The following is a 20,416-nucleotide window of genomic DNA, read 5'->3' on the forward strand; positions in this document are numbered from 1 at the left end:
GTCAAAATCAATTAGGGTGGTGTTTCCGCCAGAGAGGTCGGAACCACCGACGCGAGGCAGGAGCAGCAAGGAGATGAAGCGGAGTTCTGTTTAGGCAGTATGTCGTCCATCTAGGAACATCCAGGGTGTAGGAGCAGATTCGGCAAGATTTTTGAGGGGCAACTGTGCAGATACTTGCAGGAGGGAGCTTGGTGGGGCTGTGAGGGGGTAAAAGGAGAGAGTTGGGACCAATTGAAGAACCCTAGAAGGGAGCGCGACGAAGGTGGTGTTGAGGTCAAGACTGGATCGGCCAGGGCCTTACTAAATGGTGGGGCAGGCTCAAGGAATCTGGGCGCACACAACAAAGGGTCCCATACCTCCCAAGGTTTAAAAAATCACGAGCCTGGGCTTCTAAACAATTGAGTAACTAGAACAATACAATAACAGGCCCTTCAGCCCACAATGTCTGTGCTGAGCATGATGCCAAATTAAACTAACTCCATCTGCCTGCTTGTAGTCATACAGCACGGAAACAGGTCCTTTGGCCCAACCAGTCCCTGCCAACCAAGATGCTCTAAGCAAGTCCCATTTGCCTGCGTTTGGCCCATGTCTCTCGAAACCTTTCCTATCCATGTACCTGTCTCAAGTACCTTTTAAACATTGTTAATGTACCTGCCTCCACCACTTCCTCTGGCAGCTCGTTCCATATACTGACCACTCTCCGGTGGAAAAAGTTGTCCCTCAGGTCCCTTTTTAAATCTTTCCCCTCACCTTAATCCTATGTCCTCTGGTTTTTGATTCCCCAACCCCGGGAAAAAGACTGTGTGCGCATTCACCCTATCTATGCCCCTCATAATTTTATACACCTCTATAAGATCACCCCTCATTCTCCTGTGCTCCAGTGAAAAAAGTCCCAGCCTACTCAACCTCTCTACATAACTCAGTCCCTCGACTCCCGGCAACGTCCTTGTAAATCTCCTCTGCACTCTTTCCAGCTTGATGACATTTTTTCCATAGCAGGGTGACCAAAACTGAACACAATATTCCAAATGGGGCCTCACCAACGTCCTGTACAACTGCAACATAACGCCCCAACTGCTATACTCAGTGCCCTGACTGATGAAGGCCAGCGCACCAAAAGCCGCCTTCACCAGCCTGTCTACCTGTGACGCCATGTTCCATATCTTTCCATTCCCTGCAAACCCAGGTGATTCCGTCTGTCCTCTTTAACTGTAGCGCTCTATCCCAGACAACATCCTGGTGAACCTCCTCCACACCCTCTCCAATGCAAGCACAACCATCCTGCAGTGTGGCGACCAGAATGGCGCACTGTACTCCAGTTGTGGCCTTACCAAGTTATAGTTCACGAACAAGTAAAATTTGACAGGTTCCTTCACGCAAGCATAGAGCTCATAGAGTCGTAAAGCTATTCAGCAGGAAGAGGCTGCAACACACAAAATGCTGGAGGAACTCAGCGGGTCAGGCAACATCTGTGGCAGGAAATAAAGTTGACATTTTGGGTTGAGACTCATCCATGCCGACCAAGTTACCTAACTGGGCTAGTCCCATTTGCCTTCATTTGGACCATATCCCTCTCGACTTTTTCTTATCCATTTACCTTTTTAAACGTCATAATTGTACCTGCCTCAGCCGCTTCCTCTGGCAGCTCGTTCCATATACGCACCACCCTCTGTGTGAAGAAGTTGCTCCTTAAATCTTAAATCTTCCCCTTCCACTTTGAACCTAGGTATAGACACCCCTGCCCGGGGGGGGGGGGGGGGGGGGGGGGGGGGGGGGGGGGGGGGGGGGGGGGGAAGACTGTGTGCTCGTTCACCTTTATCTATGCCCCTCATGATGTTATTTACAAGGTCAAAGTTTGCCCCTCAGCCTCCTGCATTCCAGGGAAAAACAACTGTCAACCCCTCATTGCGACCCGGGTTCAATTCTTGCTGCTGTCTGTTAGGAGTTTGTACACTCTCCCCATGTCTGCATGGGTTTCCTCCGGGTGCTCCAGTTTCCTCCCACATTCCAAAGACGTACGGGTTAGGAAGTTGTGGGCATGCTATGCTGGCGCAGGAAGCGTGGCGACACTTGCGGGCTGCCCCCCAGAACACTCTACGCAAAAGATGCATTTCACTGTGTGTTTTGATGTACATGTGACTAATAAAGATATCTTAATGGAGGGAGAGGGTAGCAAGTTTTCAAATCTCGTGCTGGAACGAAGCCACTTTAATCCACTTTGACCTGCTGGTTCCATTGCAGGGATGTTCAGCCTATCGCAGATGAAGAACAGACCCATGATCCTGATTGGTGGGTGACACAGCAGTACGTACAATTGTTTTTTTTTTAACAGTTGACCTCTTTTGGCTTTCTTTCTGCTTCCTCTGCCCACGGTTTCCCAAGTGAGGGGCTCTGCAAGGGGCCATCCTGTCTCACCCTGTGACAGCTCCTTGCCTGCCACATGCCCTTTGGTAGTGTTGCCCTTGGTGCTTCGGAGGGGTGCTGTCATGGGAGCCAGGGATGTGGCCGCTCTTGGAGTCTTCACGGGGTGGCATTTTAGGAACCCCGGGGGTGTCACAACCCTCAGATCTCCTTCAAAGGCGGTTGTTGTCCTGAGATTCTGACTTGGGGGGGGGAGGTGGTGTTGCTATCTTGGGAGGCTCTGCTAACCCTCATGGGCATCACCCCTCCTGGTATGTGACCTGGGAGCCCCATCCCCTCCCAGTGAGGACATCAGGCTTGTTGCTATGGAGTACAGAAATGGGCCCTTTGGCCCAACTGGTCCATGCTGACCAAGATGCCCATTTAAGCCAGTCCCATTTGCCCACGTTTGGCCCATATCCTTCCAAATCCTTCCTGTCCATGTATTTGTTCAAGTGTCTTTTTAGATATTGTAAATGTACCTGCATCAACTGCTTCCTCAGGTAGCTCGTTCCATATATTGATCACACTCTGGGTGGGGAAAAAGTTGCCCCTCAGTTTCCTATTAAATCTCTCCCTTCTCACCTTAAATCTATGTCCTCTAGTTCTTGTTTCACCAACACTGGGTGGGGGGAGCAGGGAGGTGAGACTGAGTGCATTCACCTGATCTATGCCTCTCGTGAATTTTGAGTACCTCTGTAAGATCACCCCCATCATTCTCCTACGCTCTATTGAATAAAATCCCAATCTGCTCACGCTCTCTCCATAACTCAGTCCCTCGAGTCCGGGCAACATCCTTGTAAATCTCCTCTGCACTCTTTCTAGCTCAGTGACACCTTACCTGCAGCAGGGTGACCAAAACTGAACACTATTCCAAATGTGGCCTCACTAACGTACAACTGCAACGTAACATCCCAACTTCGATACTCAATGCCGTGACTGATGAAGGCCAGCGTGCCAAATGCTGCCTTCACCACCCTGTGTATCTGTTCCACTCTCAGGGTACGGTGTACTCGTACTCCTAGGTCCCTCTGTTCCACAACACTCCCCAGGGCCCTACCGTTCACTGTACAAGCCCTACCCTGGTTTGACTTCCCAAAATGCAACATCTCTCACTTATCGGAGTTAAACTCAGTTTGCCGTTCCTCGACCCACTTACCCAGCCGATTAAGATCCCTCTGCAAATCCTGACAACCATGGAAGTTGTATCCTGGCACAGTGCCCAATTGCCTGTTGGAGATCTAGACCGCAATCTTTCACGGCTTCTCCCGAGGTGGACATTGCCGTCCGTACCAGGAATCTGCAGGCTTTCCCTGCTTAAGGCAGGAGATAATTTTGGGATGTAGCTCTGATTGGTCTACCTAATCCCTGGGTGGATTACCCTCTCTGGGCTCGGAGGATGCAGCCGAGTATTCTCCCCAGAGTCATTCTGTGAGGATGAGTCATAACTTGCTGTGTTTGGGTCTGTTTGGCTTTTAATTTCTTGGGGATGAATGTAAGGTTTTTTAAAAAAAAGTGCAAATGCTTTCAGCAGCAGCTACGTAAGCATCTCCTTAAATCTAATTTACCCATCTCCACAGACTGACCCCCCCCCACCCCCATTTTCCCCCTCCTGTAGCTCTGTGTGAGAGGCAGAGACTTGAAGTTCCTGCATCAGGGAGCATTATATGCTTGATCAACACAGTTTTATTTATTATCAGTTTATGCAGTAGAAAGTGAGACCATTTGGCTCCTTGTACAATAACACAGCGCTGAAACGAGCCCTTTGGCTCATCGAGTCCATGCTGACCATCAAGGACCCATTTACACTAATCCTACACCGATTCCTTTTTCTCCCCACATTCCCATCAGCCATCAGCTCCTTCCAGCCCCCCCCCCCCCCCCTTTCCCCACCTACCTACCCACTAGGAGAAATTTACAGTGGCCAGTTAACCTACCAATCCGCAAGTTATATCTGGAGGAAATCCACGCAGCCGCAGGGAGAACACGCAAACTCCACACACACTGCACCCGAGGTCAGGATTGAACCTGGGTCTCTGGAGCTGTGAGGCAGCAGCTGTGCCACCGTGCTGCTCCAAAAGTTGCTATTGAATCTCCTTTTGGCTAGTGTAACTCCTGATTAGAATAGCTTGCTGTTTGAAACAAAATTTAGATATGACTGAGTGTTGGGGTTTATATCCCTGTCTCTTCTGTGTCATTAGGCCCAAGAGACTGGCAAAATCAAGGTGAATGTCCACTGCCTTGCTAAAATTGCACTGTATTGTTGTCAAGTCCTCGACCTCTGAGGCATTGGCTTCAGCAATGTCTTGGGCAAATCACTGTTGCTTTATGGAAAAAACACGATGATGCTGGAGGAACTCAGCAGGCCAGGCAGCATCCGTGGAGCAAAGCAGGCAGTCAACGTTTCGAGTCAGGACCCTTCTTCAAGACGAGATGAGACAAGATATCTTTATTAGTCACATGTACATCGAAACACAGAGAAATGCATCTTTTGCGTAGAGTGTTCTGGGGGCAGCCCGCAAGTGTCGCCACGCTTCCAGCGCCAATATAACATGCCCACAACTTCCTAACCTGTACGTCTTTGGAATGTGAGAGGAAACCACATCACATGGAGGAAACCCATGCAGTCACGGGGAGAATGTACAAACTCCTAACAGACAGCGGCAGGAATTGAACCCGGGTCTCTGGCGCTGTAATAGCGTTACACTAACTGCTACACTACCGTGCCTGCCCTTAAGAATAGTAAAGAGAAAAGGTAACTGGTGGGAGTTGTCTATAGGCCACCAAATAATAACATTACAGTGGCACAGGCAATAAACCAAGAAATAGATGTAGCAGAGGATGCGGAGAGTCTGCAGTGAGATATAGATAGGTTAAGTGAGTGGGCAAGGGTCTGGCAGATGGAGTACAATGTTGGTAAATGTGAGGTCATCCACTTTGGAAGGAAAAATAGAAGATCAGATTATTATTCAGGACTTTTCTCCACGGATGCTGCCTGGCCTGCTGAGTTCCTCCAGCATCATCATGTTTTTCATCTAGATTCCCAGCATCTGCAGTCCTTTATTTCTCTCAGTGTTGCTTTAAGCAGGACGGGAGTCTTTCAGGGTGCCCCAGCCCTGCTCAGTAAATGGAATGATGTCTGGTCTCTACTGTCGTTCTATTTAAGCATGAGTACTCAAAGGCAACTCGCAAGTTTTCCCCACATTGCAACAAAAGTGCTTCACTTCTGTTGAGTAGTTTGGGACGTCCTAAGAGGGAGGTGAAAGGCGCCAGAGAAATGCAGGCGTTTTTATTTTCGTCGCGCTCCATACCTGATTTACTATCCCCTTTCTGTCCCGAGTTAAATTCCTGCCCTTCGGTCAGCAAGTTAATTTGAACCAGGAAAGCAAAGATTCTAACGGTTCCTTTTACAACTTTGTGGTTTCCCCAAAGGCCTCTGCAGCCCAAATCTCAGAGCAGGCAGACAGCAGCAGAAACAGGCCCATGGGAAAATATTCAAGGCTTTCTCGATTAAATGCAACATCCCCACTTCCTCTGGGGAATATCTGGCCCATGGCCACTTGAAGTGGAGAGAAGTAGCATTGAGACCCTCCATGTCATGCGTTGAGAACATGCAAAGACCCAGTGTCAAGAGCAGACCACTGGACTACTCACCCACCCATCAGTCACCTCCTACCCCATCTGGGGAAGAGTCTTCCCATCCTATATAGATGTAAAGCACAGAAAGGCATGCACTTAAGGTGAGGGGGGGGGGGGGGGGGGGGGTAGGTTCAGAACAGATGCAGGGGTACATTTTTTTTTACTGTGAGAGTGGTGGATACCTGGAATGCATTGCCTGATAGGGTGGTGGAGGCAAATTCACTGGGGGCTTTTAAGAGGGGCTTGGATGGGCACATGAATGAGGGAAAATAGAGGGATATGGGCCTCCTGTAGGTAGGAGGGATTAGCTATGTCGGCACAACATTGTGGGCCGAAGGGCCTGTTCTGTGCTGTACTGTTCTATAAAAAGGCCCATCCACCCACAGAGTTTGCGCTGATGATCAACCACCCATTCACACTAATCTCATTTTATTCTCCCACATTCTCATCAACTCCCCCCCACTACCCTAGATCATAGCCCTCCCCTACAAACCAGGGACAACATACAGTGGGCTAATTAACCAGCCAACCCTTTGGGAGGTGGGAGGAAACCGGAGCATTGAATGGAAACCCAGGAATTCTCTGGGATATGGTGAAACTCCTGGGGACCCACCTCTACCACTTCCTCTGGTAGCTCATTCCATACAGGCACCACCCTCTTTTGGGGGGATAGAATTTGCCCCTCAGCTTCCTTTCCCCTCTCACCTTAAACCTATGCTCTCTACTTTTGGACTCCCCTACCCTGGGGGGAAATAGCCTGACCGTCCACCTTATCTATGCCTCTCACGATTTTGACATCACCCCTCAGCCTCTTGTGCTCTCGCAGAAAAGAGAGCCCCAGCCTATCCAGTCTCTCCTTATAACTCAAGCCCCCTAGTCCTGGTAACCTGCTCATGAATCTTTCCTCCACCCTTTACCCGCTTAATGACGTCCTTCCTATGTCTGGGCAAGCAGAGATGCACACAGTGTTCCAGGTGTGGTCTCGCCAATGGCTTGTATAGTTGTGACATGATAATCCAGCTTTTGTACTCGGTGCCCTGACCGATTTGAAGGCAATCGTGTCAAATGCCACCTTCACCACCCTGTCTGCCTGTGTCACTGCATTTGGGGAACGATGTGTACTTGTACCCCAAGGTGTCTCTGTTCTTCAACACTCTCTCCAAGACCCTGCCACTTACTGTGCGAGTCCTGCCCTAGTTTAACTGACCAAAATGCGACGCCTCCCACTTAGCAGAGTTAAATTCCATCTGCCATTCCTTGGCCCACTTCCCCAGTTGATCTAGATCCCATTATAATTGTAGATGACCTTCTGCTGTGCCTTTGGTGATTCAAGTGTTTGCCAACTGATGGGGCCTGGGTGTTGGGACGGCAGAGTCCTGGGCCTCGGAGTTGCCCGTGGTCCATGAGGCCTGGTGTTTGGATGTTTGAGTTGGATCTGGGGTGGGTGGGTCCCTGTGCCCCACCTCTCAGTGTTTTACTTCTCTCTTTCTCTGTCAGCAGAGGGAGATCCAGCTGCTACCCCCGCGATCCAACAGCCGCTGGTGAAGGGCCTGCCCCCTGCTCCGAGAGGAAGGTGGTTCGGGAACGCTGGGCTCCCGCATGGCGGGGTCCCACTGCCTCCGAGCGGTGGAGGGGGGTGGGCGCTGGGCTTGGGCCCCCGGGCCCACAGCACCCAGGGTGGTGGAGCCAGGAGGGGGGGCCCAGCCGGCGGAGAGGACCCGGTGGCCCCCGGCGACAGAGAGGAGGCGCCTGGGCGACTGACGCATGTGGATGAGCGCGGTGGGGCGGCCATGGTGGACGTGAGCCGGAAGCCGGAATCGTGGCGGGAGGCAGTGGCCCAGGCCACGGTGCGGCTGGGGGACCAGGCCTTCCGCCTGGTGCGGGACAACCAGCTGCGGAAGGGGGATGCCCTGGCCACCGCCCAGCTGGCCGGAGTCTGCGCGGCCAAGCTGACCAGCCAGCTGGTGCCCCTGTGCCACACCGTGCCCCTGCACCGCATCCAGGTGTCCCTGGACCTGGACCAGGCCCGGCTGGCCGCCATCATCACGGCAACGTGCGGGGCCCACGGCAGGACTGGGGTAGAGATGGAAGCCTTGGTGGCGGCCAGCTTGGCCGCCCTCACACTCTATGACATGTGCAAGGCCGTCACCCACGACATCGTGGTGGAGGACGTCAAGCTGCTCAGCAAGACGGGCGGCCAGGGCGGGGACTTCCACCGCGGACCTGAGAGCCCGTTGACCCCCAATTGACCATTTTCCCCACCCCATCTCTGTCGACGTCTCAGTTCAATGCCCAACTCCACGGTCTCGAGTCTGCAGTGCAGTGCAGCCCCCATGAGAGTGTGACCCCTGCGACCCTCTGGGGTGGAGGTGAGAGTTGCTGGCTCTCTTTTGGAGCTGTAACAGCGCAGAAACAGGCCCTTCGGGCTACCCAGTCTGTGTCCATTTACACCCGTCCTTGCCCATTCTCTCCTCCCCACATTCCCATCAACTCATCTCCACACTTTGGGATAATTAACTGCAGCCAATTAACCTACCAACCCGCATGTCTTTGGGGGGGAGGGGGGGAATCCAAAGGGAGAATGTGCAAACTACACATGTAGATGTAACACTGGAGGTGAGGATCGAACCCTGGAGCTGTGAGGCAGCAGCAATACTATCTGTGCCACTGTGCTGCCCTTCAATCAAAAAACCCTTGGTTGTCGTCATCTATGGGATCTTGCTGTGTGCGAATTGGCTGGTGTGTTTTCCACAGGCCCATCGCTGCAGATGCACCTCATAGTCATACAGCAATGAAACAGGCCCTTCAGCCCAACTGGTCCATGCTAACCAAGATGTCCATATCCCTCTGAACCTTTCCTATCTGTGCAGCTGTCCATCTGTCTTTTTAAATGTTGTTAATGTACCTGCCTCCACCACTTCCTCTGGCAGCTCATTCCATATATGTACCACCCTCTGGGTGGGGGAAAAGAAAAGTTGCCCCTCCTGTTCCTATTAAATCTTCCCCTCTCACCTTTTAAACCTCTTCCCTCTAGTTCTTGATTCCCCGACCCTGGGCGGGCAGGCAAGACAACTACATTCACCCCCTTTCTTCACCTCATTGACTGCAGGGCTCTCCCTGGGATGTCCTTTGATTGTGCAGGATGTTGCTTCACTAGTAGCCTCTCGCTTCGCTCCCCACGCAAACTATGCGTTGTTAACGGCTTCAGTCGTACAGCACGGAAACAGGCCCTTCAGCCCATTGAGTCCATGCCTGCTATTTACCAATTCCATTTTATTCTCTCTCCCCCCATTCCCATCACCACCTGCCAGGTTTCACCACACACCGACACACTTACGGGCAATTTACGGTGGGCGTTTAACCAACCCATGCATCTTTGGGAAGTGAGAGGAAAGCAGAGCACCTGGGGAACCTGCAAACTCCACACGGACAGCAGCTGAGGTCAGGATTGAACCCAGGTTCCTGGTGCTGAGAGGCAGCGGCTCTGCCAGCTGCGCCACTGTGTCCTCAAGCCAATGTTCTGTGAATTCCTTCATACCTTAAACACCCAGTGACCGAGCATCGATAGGGTTTCGGGGTAGAGAGTCCCAAAGGGGTTGTGTAAAGAAGGTAGGACACAGGATGTGGTCTGATGCACCTTCCACAACCACAAGGCAGCCTCCACAGTGAAGCTTGTCATTGTCAGTGTTTAGGATAGGGAGGTTCACTGTGTAGGGTAGGAACTGTCATAGTCACAGAGTCATACAGCACAGAAACAGGCCCTTCTGCCCAACTGGTCCATGCCAACCAAGGTGCCCATCCAAGCTAGTCCCATTTGTCAGCGTTTGGCCCTTAACCTTCTAAAACTTACTTTTCCATGAACCTGTTCAAATGTCTTTCAAATATTGTTATTGTACCTGCCTCAACTACTTCCTCTGGCAGCTCGTTCCATGTACATACCACCCTCTGTGTGGGGAGGGAAGTTGCCTCTGAGTTTCTGTTAAATCTCTCCCCTCTCACCTTAATCCTATCCCCTCTAGTTCTTGATTTCCACAATCCTGGGAAAAAGGCTGAGTGCATTCACCCTATCTATGCCTTTATTTTTTTTTAGAAACAATGCAAAAGTTTATTCAACTAAAAGCACTATAAAAAGACATCAACTATCATAATATGCACTATGATAAAAGGAACTGTACATATGCATAACTACATCAGATGCAAACTAAACTACAGCAAAACATGCTATTTCAAATTAAAATACCATTAGCACTGTTTACAACACACTCAATCCCCTGGAAGCCCCACCGATCCTGGAATTCTCCCAGGGTGCCTGTGGATATTGTGTGCTCCCTTTCATAATTTTAGGCATTAGTATTGGTTTATGATTGTCACTTGTACTGAGGTACAGTGAAAAACTTATCTTGCATACTATTTGTACAGATCATTTCATTACACAGTGCACTGAGGTAGTACAGGGTAAAAACAACAATAACAATACAGAGTAAAGTGTCACAGCTACAGGGAAGTGCAGTGCGGGTAGACAATAAGGTGCAAGGTCATAACAAGGTAGATTGTGAGGTCAAGAATCCATCTCATCGAAAAGGGGAACCGTTCAGTGCCTGGTGGTACGTGCCCTCAGGATCCTGTATCTTCTGCCTGTTGGGAGAGGAGAGAAGAGGGAATGACTGACAGTATATAAGATCAACCCTCATTCGCTCAATGAATAAAGTCCCAACCTCTCCCTATAACTCAGCCCCTCAAATTCCTGGTAACATCCTTGTAAATCTTCTCTGCACTCTTCCCAGTTTACCAACATCTTTCCTATAGCAGGGCGACCAAAACGGAACAATGCTCCAAAGGTGGCCTCACCAGCTCCTTGTACAACTGCACCATGACCTCCCGACTTCTACAGTCAAAGCACTGACTGATGAAGGCCAGTGGTGGAAAGATGGGCCACCAGTAACAGCGAGGGGGGTGTGGGGGGAAGGGGCCGGCCAGAGGTCATGGAGTTGCCTCTTGCAGTCTCCAGCTCAGTGAGGTGATGCCGACCTCAAATGTAGGCAGCCGCGTTAGGCACAAGTCACGCCAGAGAAACAATGATGGGAATCTGGAGGTGATGATAGGTCAGGGAGGTGGACAGGAGTTGGGAGGGCAGGGGGGAGGCTGAGGTTGGGGAAGAGGTGTCCAGGTTCTGGGGATGGAGGTGAACGTTGCTGGTGGATGACGATACGGAGATTGTGTAACCTGAGGATGTGACCAGGGAGAGTGGGAAGGAGGTGGTTTCTTGGTTGCTCAGTGAGCTGCTCTTCCTCTGTACCCTCGCCACCCTCAAACTGTGGGATATTTGTGTGATTAGTTGCTTTTCTACAAGAGCTGGGTCTTTGCTTGAGCCTCTGTCTTCCCTCTGCCAGTTCAGCGCCAATCCTTGGGCTTTGGATTGTCCACCATCCATTGCTTCTGTTCCTTTCTTACGTCCTCTTGCACCTCGCTGTGGATTTTGCATTGATACAACACAGAAACGGGCCCTTTGGTCCATTGAGTCCATGCTGACCCACTTGAACTAATCTCGCACCGAGCCCATTTTATCTTATTCCTCCCCACAGTCTCGAGAACAGACCCCCCTTCCTCCCCCCCCCCCCAAGCTTTTGCCACCACCTTGGACCAATTTTACAGTGGGCAGTTCGCCGATCAACCCACACGGTCTTCAGGATGCGGGAGGGAGCCCACGGCGAGAACATGCAGGCTCAGTGCAGGCGGCACCCGAGGTTAGGATTGAACTTGGCTCACTGGAGGTGTAAGGCAAAGCTCACGAGCAAGATGAGCCCAGTCTTAGACATCCACTTGTAGCAAACTCCGTGCACATGGAAGCATCCCATATACAATTATGTTTTCCTTCTGGCAGAGAAGGAGGCCATTCAGCCTATCGAGTTTATCCTGGCTCTCAGAGCATTCACACCAATGCCATTCCCTCAGTTTTACCCATGTTCCTATTAACACCTTTCTCATGCTCCCACGAGCTATCTTCATTAGGGGTAATTTACAGTAGCCAATTAATCTACCAGCCTGTCTGTGGGGGTGGAAACCAGAGCACCTGGGCATAGCCCAGGCAGCCACGGGGAAAATGTGCAAGCTCCACAGAGACAGCATCGGAGATCAGGACTGAACCCGGGTTGCTGCAGGTGTGTGACCTGCTTTGCTGCCCAATCCACAGAGGTGCCAGATCTCCATTGTCACTGCCCCATGGGAATCCTGGTTACTAGTCACTCGGGACAGATGTGTTGAGTGTGTGGGGTGTGCAAGCCACTTTGTAAAGAAACTTATAAGTAATATAAGACATGGCTGTACGCATGAGATGTTGCGAATATTAGGACTGAGTCAAATGTTTGTAATAAAGATTTCCTTTTCACATTAAAGTTTCACCACCAAGTCATTGAAGCAAGTCTTTGTTTCGCTTTCATCCGATCGACTCCGCGAGGATTGTCCCACACTGAGGATGGGTGTCCTGTGTGAAGGAGCTCCATCCGTTGTTATCAGGTCTCCCCCACAGTCTCCAACAGTTGGCGGGGGGGGGGGGTATGTGTGAGGAAAGAGTACCTCCCATACCCTTCACCCCTCCCGCCCCGAGTATGAGGGTGCCAAGTTTAACCAGAGCGAATCGCTTGCTCTGCTATTGTTGAGATTCTTGGCTTCCTGCACCCCCATGCCTGTCATCTGAGCAAAAACTTCATGCTGCATTGAAATCTCTCCCAACCCTGGGATATGATGAAACGTTTTTTTTTCACTTCTTCCCATGGGGGGAGGGAAGCTACCCATCCTAACCCCACCATCCAGCACTGGGTCTGTAACCCAAGCTAGCACAGGAACAGACCTTTTGGCCCACCATGTCCGCGCCGACCACCATGCCAATATAAACTCAACCCATCTGCGTGCACGTGGTCAGTACCCCTCTGTTCCCTGCCTGTTAATGTGTCTGTCTAAATGCCTCTTAAATGTTGCGATCATTTCTACTTCCACCACTTCCCCTGGCATTGCGTTCCAGGCACCTACCATTCTCTTTCTTAAAATAAACCTGCCTCACATATCTCCTTTAAACTGTCCCCCTTTCACCTTAAACCTCTAGAATTTGACATTTCCACATTGGGGAGAAAAAGACTGACTGTCTGCCCAATCTATGCCTCTCGTAGTTTTCAGGTCACCTCCCAGCCTCCGATATGCAGCAGAAAATAAGAGGTAAGATTTCTTTATTAGTCACATGTACATCGAAACACACAGTGAAATGCATCTTCTGCGTAGAGAATTCTGCAGGGCAGCCCGCAAGTGTCGCCACGCTTCCAGCGCCACCATAGCATGCCCAGAACTTCCTAACCTGTACGTCTTTGGAATGTGGGAGGAAACTGGAGCATCCAGAGGAAATACACTCAGACACAGGGAGAACTTACAAACTCCTTGCAGACAGTGGCCGGAATTGAACCCGGGTCGCTGGCGCTGTAGAGTATTACGCTAACCGCTACACTACTGTGCCATATTGTCCAACCTCTCCTTATAGTTAATCCTCCCCAATCCAGGCGACGTCCCAGTAAACATCTGCTGCACCCTCGCCAAAGCCTCCATGTCCTGTAATGCGGCAACCAGGACTGCACACAATACTCCAAATGTGGACTGACTGAAGTTTTATACAGCTGTAACGTGACTTCCCAACTTTTATACTTAATGCTCGGATGAAGGCAAGCATGCCTTATACCTTCTTTACCACCCTGTCTGCTTGTGTTGCACTTTCAGGGAGCAGTGGACTTGCATCCCAAGATCTCTCTCTACATCAATGCTCCTGAGGTTCCTTCCGTTTACTGTATACTTTCCTCTTATAGTTGATCTCCCAAAATGCAACACCTCACACTTGTCCGAATTAAACTCCATCTCAAATTTCTCCACCCTAATTTCCAACTGGTCGATATCCTCCTCTGTCCTTTGACGATCTGCCCCACACAACTCCACCAATTCTTGTGTCTTCTGCAAAGTTACTAATCAGCCCACCTTCATTTTCATCCAAACCATTTGAATCACAAACATATGATGCATGACTGCGTGGGTTTCCTCCGGGGGCTCTGGTTTCCTCCCACATTCCAAAGACGTACGGGTTAGGAAGTTGTGGGCATGCTATGTTGGCGCCGGAAGCGTGGCGACATTTGCGGGCTGCCCCCAGAACACTCTGCGCAGAGGTGCATTTTACTGTGTGTTTCGATGTACATTTGACCAATAAAGATCTCTTATGTGAAAATCAGAACTGGGTCAAATGTTTGTAACAAAGATTTCCTTTTCACATTAAGTTTTCATCACCAGGTAATTGAAGCGAGGCTTTGTTTCATTTTCATCCCAATCGATTCCGCAAGTGTTGTCTCCCCACACCGAGGATGGGGGTCCGTGTGATGTCAGGTCGTGGAGGTCCATCCCATTGTTATCAGGTCTCCGCCACAGTCTCCCAGCAGCTGGCAGGGATGTGAGGAAGGAGCTGTTCCACCACTGATCCTTGTGGAATACCGCTGGTCACAGACCTCCAGTCAGAGAAACACCCCTCCGCCACTACCCTTTGCCTTCAACGACCAAGCCAATTTCACATCTAACTTAACCAACTCACTGTAATCTTCTGGACCAGTCTAACATGGGGGACTTTGTCAAGTGCTTTTACTAGAGTCCATGAATACAACACCCACTGCCTTACCCCTGTCAATCATCTTTGTCACTTCCCCTGAAAAACTCAAATCACAGAGGAGGAGATGAGTCGTGGGGTAGATTATCCATGATCATATTGAATGACAGAGCAGGCTTGAGGTTCCTGGTGGCCTACCCCTATTTGTGAGTTTAGGATTACCCATGGTCTCACGTGTAAGGTTTCAAAGGCAGGGGGTATTACTTAGACTTTTGAACAAAGTAATATTGGGTAAATTGTTGAGCATCGCCAAACTACAATGAGGCATCGGATAAAAGTCGCTTAGAGTTGATTAAGGGAGCAACAAGCAATCTGCTGGAGGAACTCAGCAGGTCGAGCAGCATCTGTGTGGGGAAAGGAACTGTCGGCACTTCAGGTCGAAACCCTGCATCGGCAATCATCTCGTGGGTTCCCTCCGGGTGCTCCGGTTTCCTCCCACATTCCAAAGACGTACGGGTTAGGAAGTTGTGGGCGTGCTATGTTGGCGCCGGAAGCGTGGCGACACTTGCGGGCTGCCCACCCAGAACACTCTACGCAAAAGGTGCATTTCACTGTGTGTTTCGATGTACCTGTGACAAATAAAGATATCAGTTCCTTTCCCCACTCAGATGCTGCTCGATCCACTGAGTTCCTCCAGCAGATTGTGCGTTGGTCCAGATTCCAGCATCCGCCGTCTCTTGTCCCTCCAGAGCTTGGCACTTCTAATGTTAACATCACTCTACCAGACAATCTGTAGGTGCAGTTCCTCACCGCAGTGTGGGTGCGTCCAATCCAAATGTACTCAGCACATCAATCAGCATCTGTCATGCACAATCAATTCAGTGCTTCAGGCTGATGATCGTAATGTGCCTCTTGCTAACTGTAACAAGTAAGGGAATGTGACCAAAGGCTTAGCTAAACTTGCCCGAACAGTTTCTAAAGATGGATTTAAGTGCCTCTAATATTTCCCGTTTTTATTTCAGATTTCCTGCATCTGCAGGATTTTCGTTGCGGGTTATTTATGAGGACCCTGTGGTTTCCCTTTTGAGGATGACTCTGCTCTTGCCTGTTTTAATGCAGCTCCAGTTCCAAGCCACCCCAGCTGTTAAATTATTGCTGCCAGCTGAATTGTCCTGGAAAGCTCCTGGTTTTATTACAACTGCTGTTGCAACAGTTCAGTTGAGCAATGCACCACTTCCTTGGGGCGGCTGTGCGGTGCAGAAAAGGGGCTTTCCCCACCACTGGCTCTAACCTCATTTCCTTGCTCACAATTCCTGTGTCCTTGGAACGATATTGTAAAACAAGCCATGTGTAACCTGGCCAGAATTTCCCATGTGAATAATGCAACCTTATGGTCCTGACCTAACAGCAAAACAGCGCAACAGTTTCCACTGAACATGCATTCCAGCTATCACTGTGGATCTTACTCATCTTCTCACGCAGTCCCTTGGGGTTGTGTATGACTTGCCCGACAGTGGAAGATGTGGGAACTCTTCATTGCTCACCATCCACCACCGTCTTCACAGAGTGAGGTCCACATCCAGAACAGTTGGAGACGAGGCTGTGCTGGATTCGCAGACACACACGCACGCGCATACAGACCCACGCACAAGCATGCCGGCACATGCACATACACAAATACAATGCACACACGCGTGCACAAGTGCATGCATGCAAATGTACGTACACGCAATAAGTACACACAGAGGCACTCTGGCTCCATATTCATACACACACAGACTCTCATGCGCATGCACATGGACACACCCAACACAAGCATGCACACACGCGTGCATACTTGTGTGCGCACATGCACAGGCAAGCACATGCACTTGGACATACTGCACACAAGCATACAGACACACATCTATCCACACACACACACACACACAAATGTGCACGTGTATGCAAAGTACCTTCAGAGACTCACTCTCGCTCACTCTCTCCCTCTCTCACTCTCACTCCGTCTCTCTCTCACTATCTCTCTCCCTCTTTCACTCTCTCCCCCTCTCACTCTCTCTTACTCTCACTCTCTCTGTCTCTCTCCCACTCTCTCTCTCACACTCTCTCTCTCACTCTCTCACTCTGTCTCTCACTCTCTTACTCTCACTCTCTCTCTCCCACTCTCTTTCTCTCATGCTCTATCTCTCACTCTCTGTCTCTCTCTCTCTTACTCTCACTCTCTCACTTTCTCTCTCCCTCTCTCTCATTCTCTCTCCGTCTTTCACTCTCTCTCACACTCTCTCCCTCTTTCAATCTCTCTCTCACTCTCTCACTCTTTCTTACTCTCTCTCTCTCACTCTCTCTCTCACTTTCTCTCTCTCTCTCACACTCTCTCACACTCTCTATCTCTCTCACTCTCTCTCCATCTTTCACTCTCTCTGTCTCTCTCGGTCTCTCTGACTCTCTCTCTGACTCTCTCTCTCCCACTCTCTCACACACACACACACACAAACGCACATATGCACAAAGTACCTCAATCAGTCAATGCCAAATAAAGTTTATAATATAGACTATTGGTGGCATCATGCCGATGTTATAAAGAGCTTTGTGTTTGAAACCACTGGTAAGCAGAACAGTGCCACCAAGTGAGTGCTGAAGACATCACCCTGTGCCAGTGGAACGGACTTAAAAGTAGCAGCTGCTGTTTGCTCCTGAGGGAAACACACTGTTTCCAATCAGAGTGGCTGAAATAAGGTGGTAAGTAATCAGGTTCGCTAATCCAACCCACCCCAGCTGTTTTCAAGTAATGTTCCACAGGGATCTGTTCTGGGACCCCTGCTATTTGTGATTTTTATAAATGACTTGGATGAGGATGTGGAAGGGTGGGTTAGTAAGTTTGCTGATGATACAAAGGTTGGTGGTGTGGATAGTGCAGAAGGTTGCTGTAGATTACAACAGGACATTGATAGGATGCAGAGCTGGGCTGAGAAGTGGCAGATGGAGTTCAACCTGGAAAAGTGTGAAGTGATACATTTTGGAAGATCGAATTTGAAGGCAGAATACAAGGTTAATGGCAGGATTCTTCGCAGTGTGGAGGAACAGAGGGATCTTGGGATCCATGTCCATAGATCCCTCAAGGTTGCCATGCAGGTCGATAGGGTTGTTAAGAAGACGTATGGTGTGTTGGCCTTCATTAGTTGGGGTATTGAGTTCAAGAGCCACGAGGTAATGTTGCAGCTCTATAGAACTCTGGTCAGACCACACTTGGAGTATTATGTTCAGTTCCTCATTATGGGAAGGATGTGGAAGCTTTAGAGAGGGTGCAGAGGAGATTTACTAGGGTGCTGCCTGGATTGGAGAGCACGTCTTATGAGGATCGGTTGAATGAGCTAGGGCTTTTCTCTTTGGAGAGAAGGAGGATGAGAGGTGACTTGATAGAGGTGAACAAGATGATAAGAGGCACAGATCGAGTGGACAGTCAGAGACTTTTTTCCGGGGCGAAAATAGCTTAATTTTAAGGTGATTGGAGGAAGGTATAAGGAGGATGTCAGGGGTAAGTTTTTTACACAGAGAGTGGTGGGTGCATGGAACACACTGCCTGCAGAGGTTGTGGGGGCAGATACATTAGGGACATTTAAGAGACTCTTAGGCACATGAATGATAGAAAAATAAGGGGCTATGTAGGAGGGAAGGGTTAGATAGATCTTAGAGCAGGATAAAACGTCAGCACAACATCGTGGGCTGAACGGCCTGTACTGTGCTGTAGTCTTCTATGTTCTAACCGGTTCCTCTTTGAGAAGAAACTACAGTTCTGGACACTTAAATACAAGCTCCCTTCGTTGTTTCCCTGGTTTCAGTTTTGTGATCTCACTCGAGGAGACTCACTCCAGAGACTTGAGCACAACATCTGGGTTGAGACTCCGCTATTGTACAGAGGGAGTGCTGCACGGCTGGAGGTGATGTCCCTAGGACGGGACCTGTTCTCAGCCGGACCTGAAAGATCCCATGGCCCTGCTTAAAAGCAGAGTGAGGATGTTATCCTTGGGGCCCTGGCCAATTTTTACCCCTCTGCTGACACCCAGTAACATTCAAAATGCTGGAGGAACTCAACAGACAAGGCAGCATCTATGGAGGGAAATGAGCAGTCGACGTTTCGGGTCGAGACCCTTCATCGACCGTCCATTTCCCTCCACAGATGCTGCCTGACTCACTGAGTTCCTCCAGCGCTTTGCGCTTTGCCCCAGATTCCAGGATCTGTGGTCTCTCGTGTACCCAGCAACATTATCACATTGCTGACTGTCGGATCTGTGCGAGTTAGTTGTTACATTTCCTCTGCTATAACAAAGACTCCATCTCAAAATTTCGTTGGCTGCTTTGGCACATTCTGAAACATAAAGGTTTCTCAGGCAGCAAGGTGACTGCCTCATTGTACACCTTCAGCACAGCCTTGTCAACTCCAACTGGTGGTCCAAATATCCTGTTTCCATGCGGCATATCCTCCCTAGAGAGGTCGGAGGAACTGGCATTGTTTTCGCTGGAACGACAGAGGCTGAGGGGAGACCTGATAGAAGTTTATGGGAGGCATAGATAGTGTAGACAGTCAGGATCTCCTTCCCAGGGTAGAAATGTCAAATGGTAGACACATTACCCCTACACTAGGGGCAATTTACAGCAGCTAAATAACATCCCAACCCGCGCGTCTTTGGGATGCGGGAGGAAACCGGAGCACCCGGAGGAAACCCGTGCGGTCACAGGGAGAACGTGCAAACTCCACACTAACAGCACTGAAGGTCATGATCGAACTCAAATCACTGGAGCAGTGAGGCAGAGGCTCCACCAGCTGTGCCACTGTTGAGAAGGAGGCCATTTGGCCCATTCAGTCCCTGCTAGCTCCTGACACTGCCAACCTGATCAGTCCCATTCCCTCCTCCTCTTAGTTCCCTGGAGACCTGCAACCTACTCTCTCTTATATTCCCATCGACGCCCTTTTAATTCTTTCACCTCTTACCCTCACCAAGGGGTAATTTGCAGCAGCCAATTAACCTACCAACCGGCACATCTTTTGGATGTGGGAGGAAACTGGAGCACCCGGGGGAAACCCACGCAGTCACGGGGAGAACGTGCAAACTTCACATAACAACATCCAAGGTCAGGATCGAACCCAGGTCCCTGGAGCTGTGAGACAGCATCACTAACCACTAGGCCACCATGCCGCCCAGCTTCTACAATGCATTCTGTGCCATTAATGAAGCGTCGTTAATGCCATTTATCTGACTTTCAGAATTAAGTGACTGCTCTTGTCTTGTATTCACACTGCAGTCTTGCAGTTTATGCCTCATATAAACTGTTCATCTCACCCTATCAATATTTCCTATTCCATTTTCTCTCACATACTGATTCATAAAGGCATACAGCAGCGAAGTAGGCCCTTCGGCCCACCGAATCTGTGTTGACCATCAACCACCCCTTTACACTAATCCTACATTAAACCCTCCCATTCTGATCAACTCCACCACTCACCCACACGCTGGGAACAATTTACAGTTCACCCTATCACTGCAATTTTTTGGATTACCAAGGATAGAGTCTGGCCATTTATTTGTTCCCGCTAACCGTATGATTGCCTTTGTTACATTAATGGCCAAACGATCCATTTTGCTTCAATGGAAGGATCCAATACCCCCTACTACTTTTCAATGGTTCCCTCAAACTATATCATGTTTAAACTTGGAAAAAATTAGGAGTGGTACTGTCGATCCTTCGCTTAAATTT

General features: G+C 49.8%; 1 protein-coding gene across 6 annotated transcripts in view; it reads left to right on the plus strand.

The window, feature by feature from the left end:
• mocs1 (molybdenum cofactor synthesis 1) overlaps nt 1-12,429 on the plus strand; it is a 56,978-nt gene extending 44,549 nt beyond the window's left edge. For 3 of the 6 annotated variants that reach the window (XM_052024339.1, XM_052024336.1, XM_052024338.1), the window contains exons 10-11: nt 2,242-2,289; nt 7,537-12,429. In XM_052024339.1, the coding sequence (XP_051880299.1) occupies nt 2,242-2,289; nt 7,537-8,288 (800 nt within the window). In that variant the 3' untranslated portion in view covers nt 8,289-12,429. Of the gene's footprint in view, nt 1-2,241; nt 2,305-7,536 lie in introns of all 6 variants that reach the window. The other 3 variants (XM_052024337.1, XM_052024342.1, XM_052024341.1) reach the window with 3 other exon arrangements.
• Nucleotides 12,430-20,416: the final 7,987 nt, after the last annotated feature.

The sequence above is a fragment of the Pristis pectinata genome, chromosome 10 (assembly GCF_009764475.1).
Source record: "Pristis pectinata isolate sPriPec2 chromosome 10, sPriPec2.1.pri, whole genome shotgun sequence".
Taxonomy (NCBI): Eukaryota; Metazoa; Chordata; class Chondrichthyes; order Rhinopristiformes; family Pristidae; genus Pristis; species Pristis pectinata.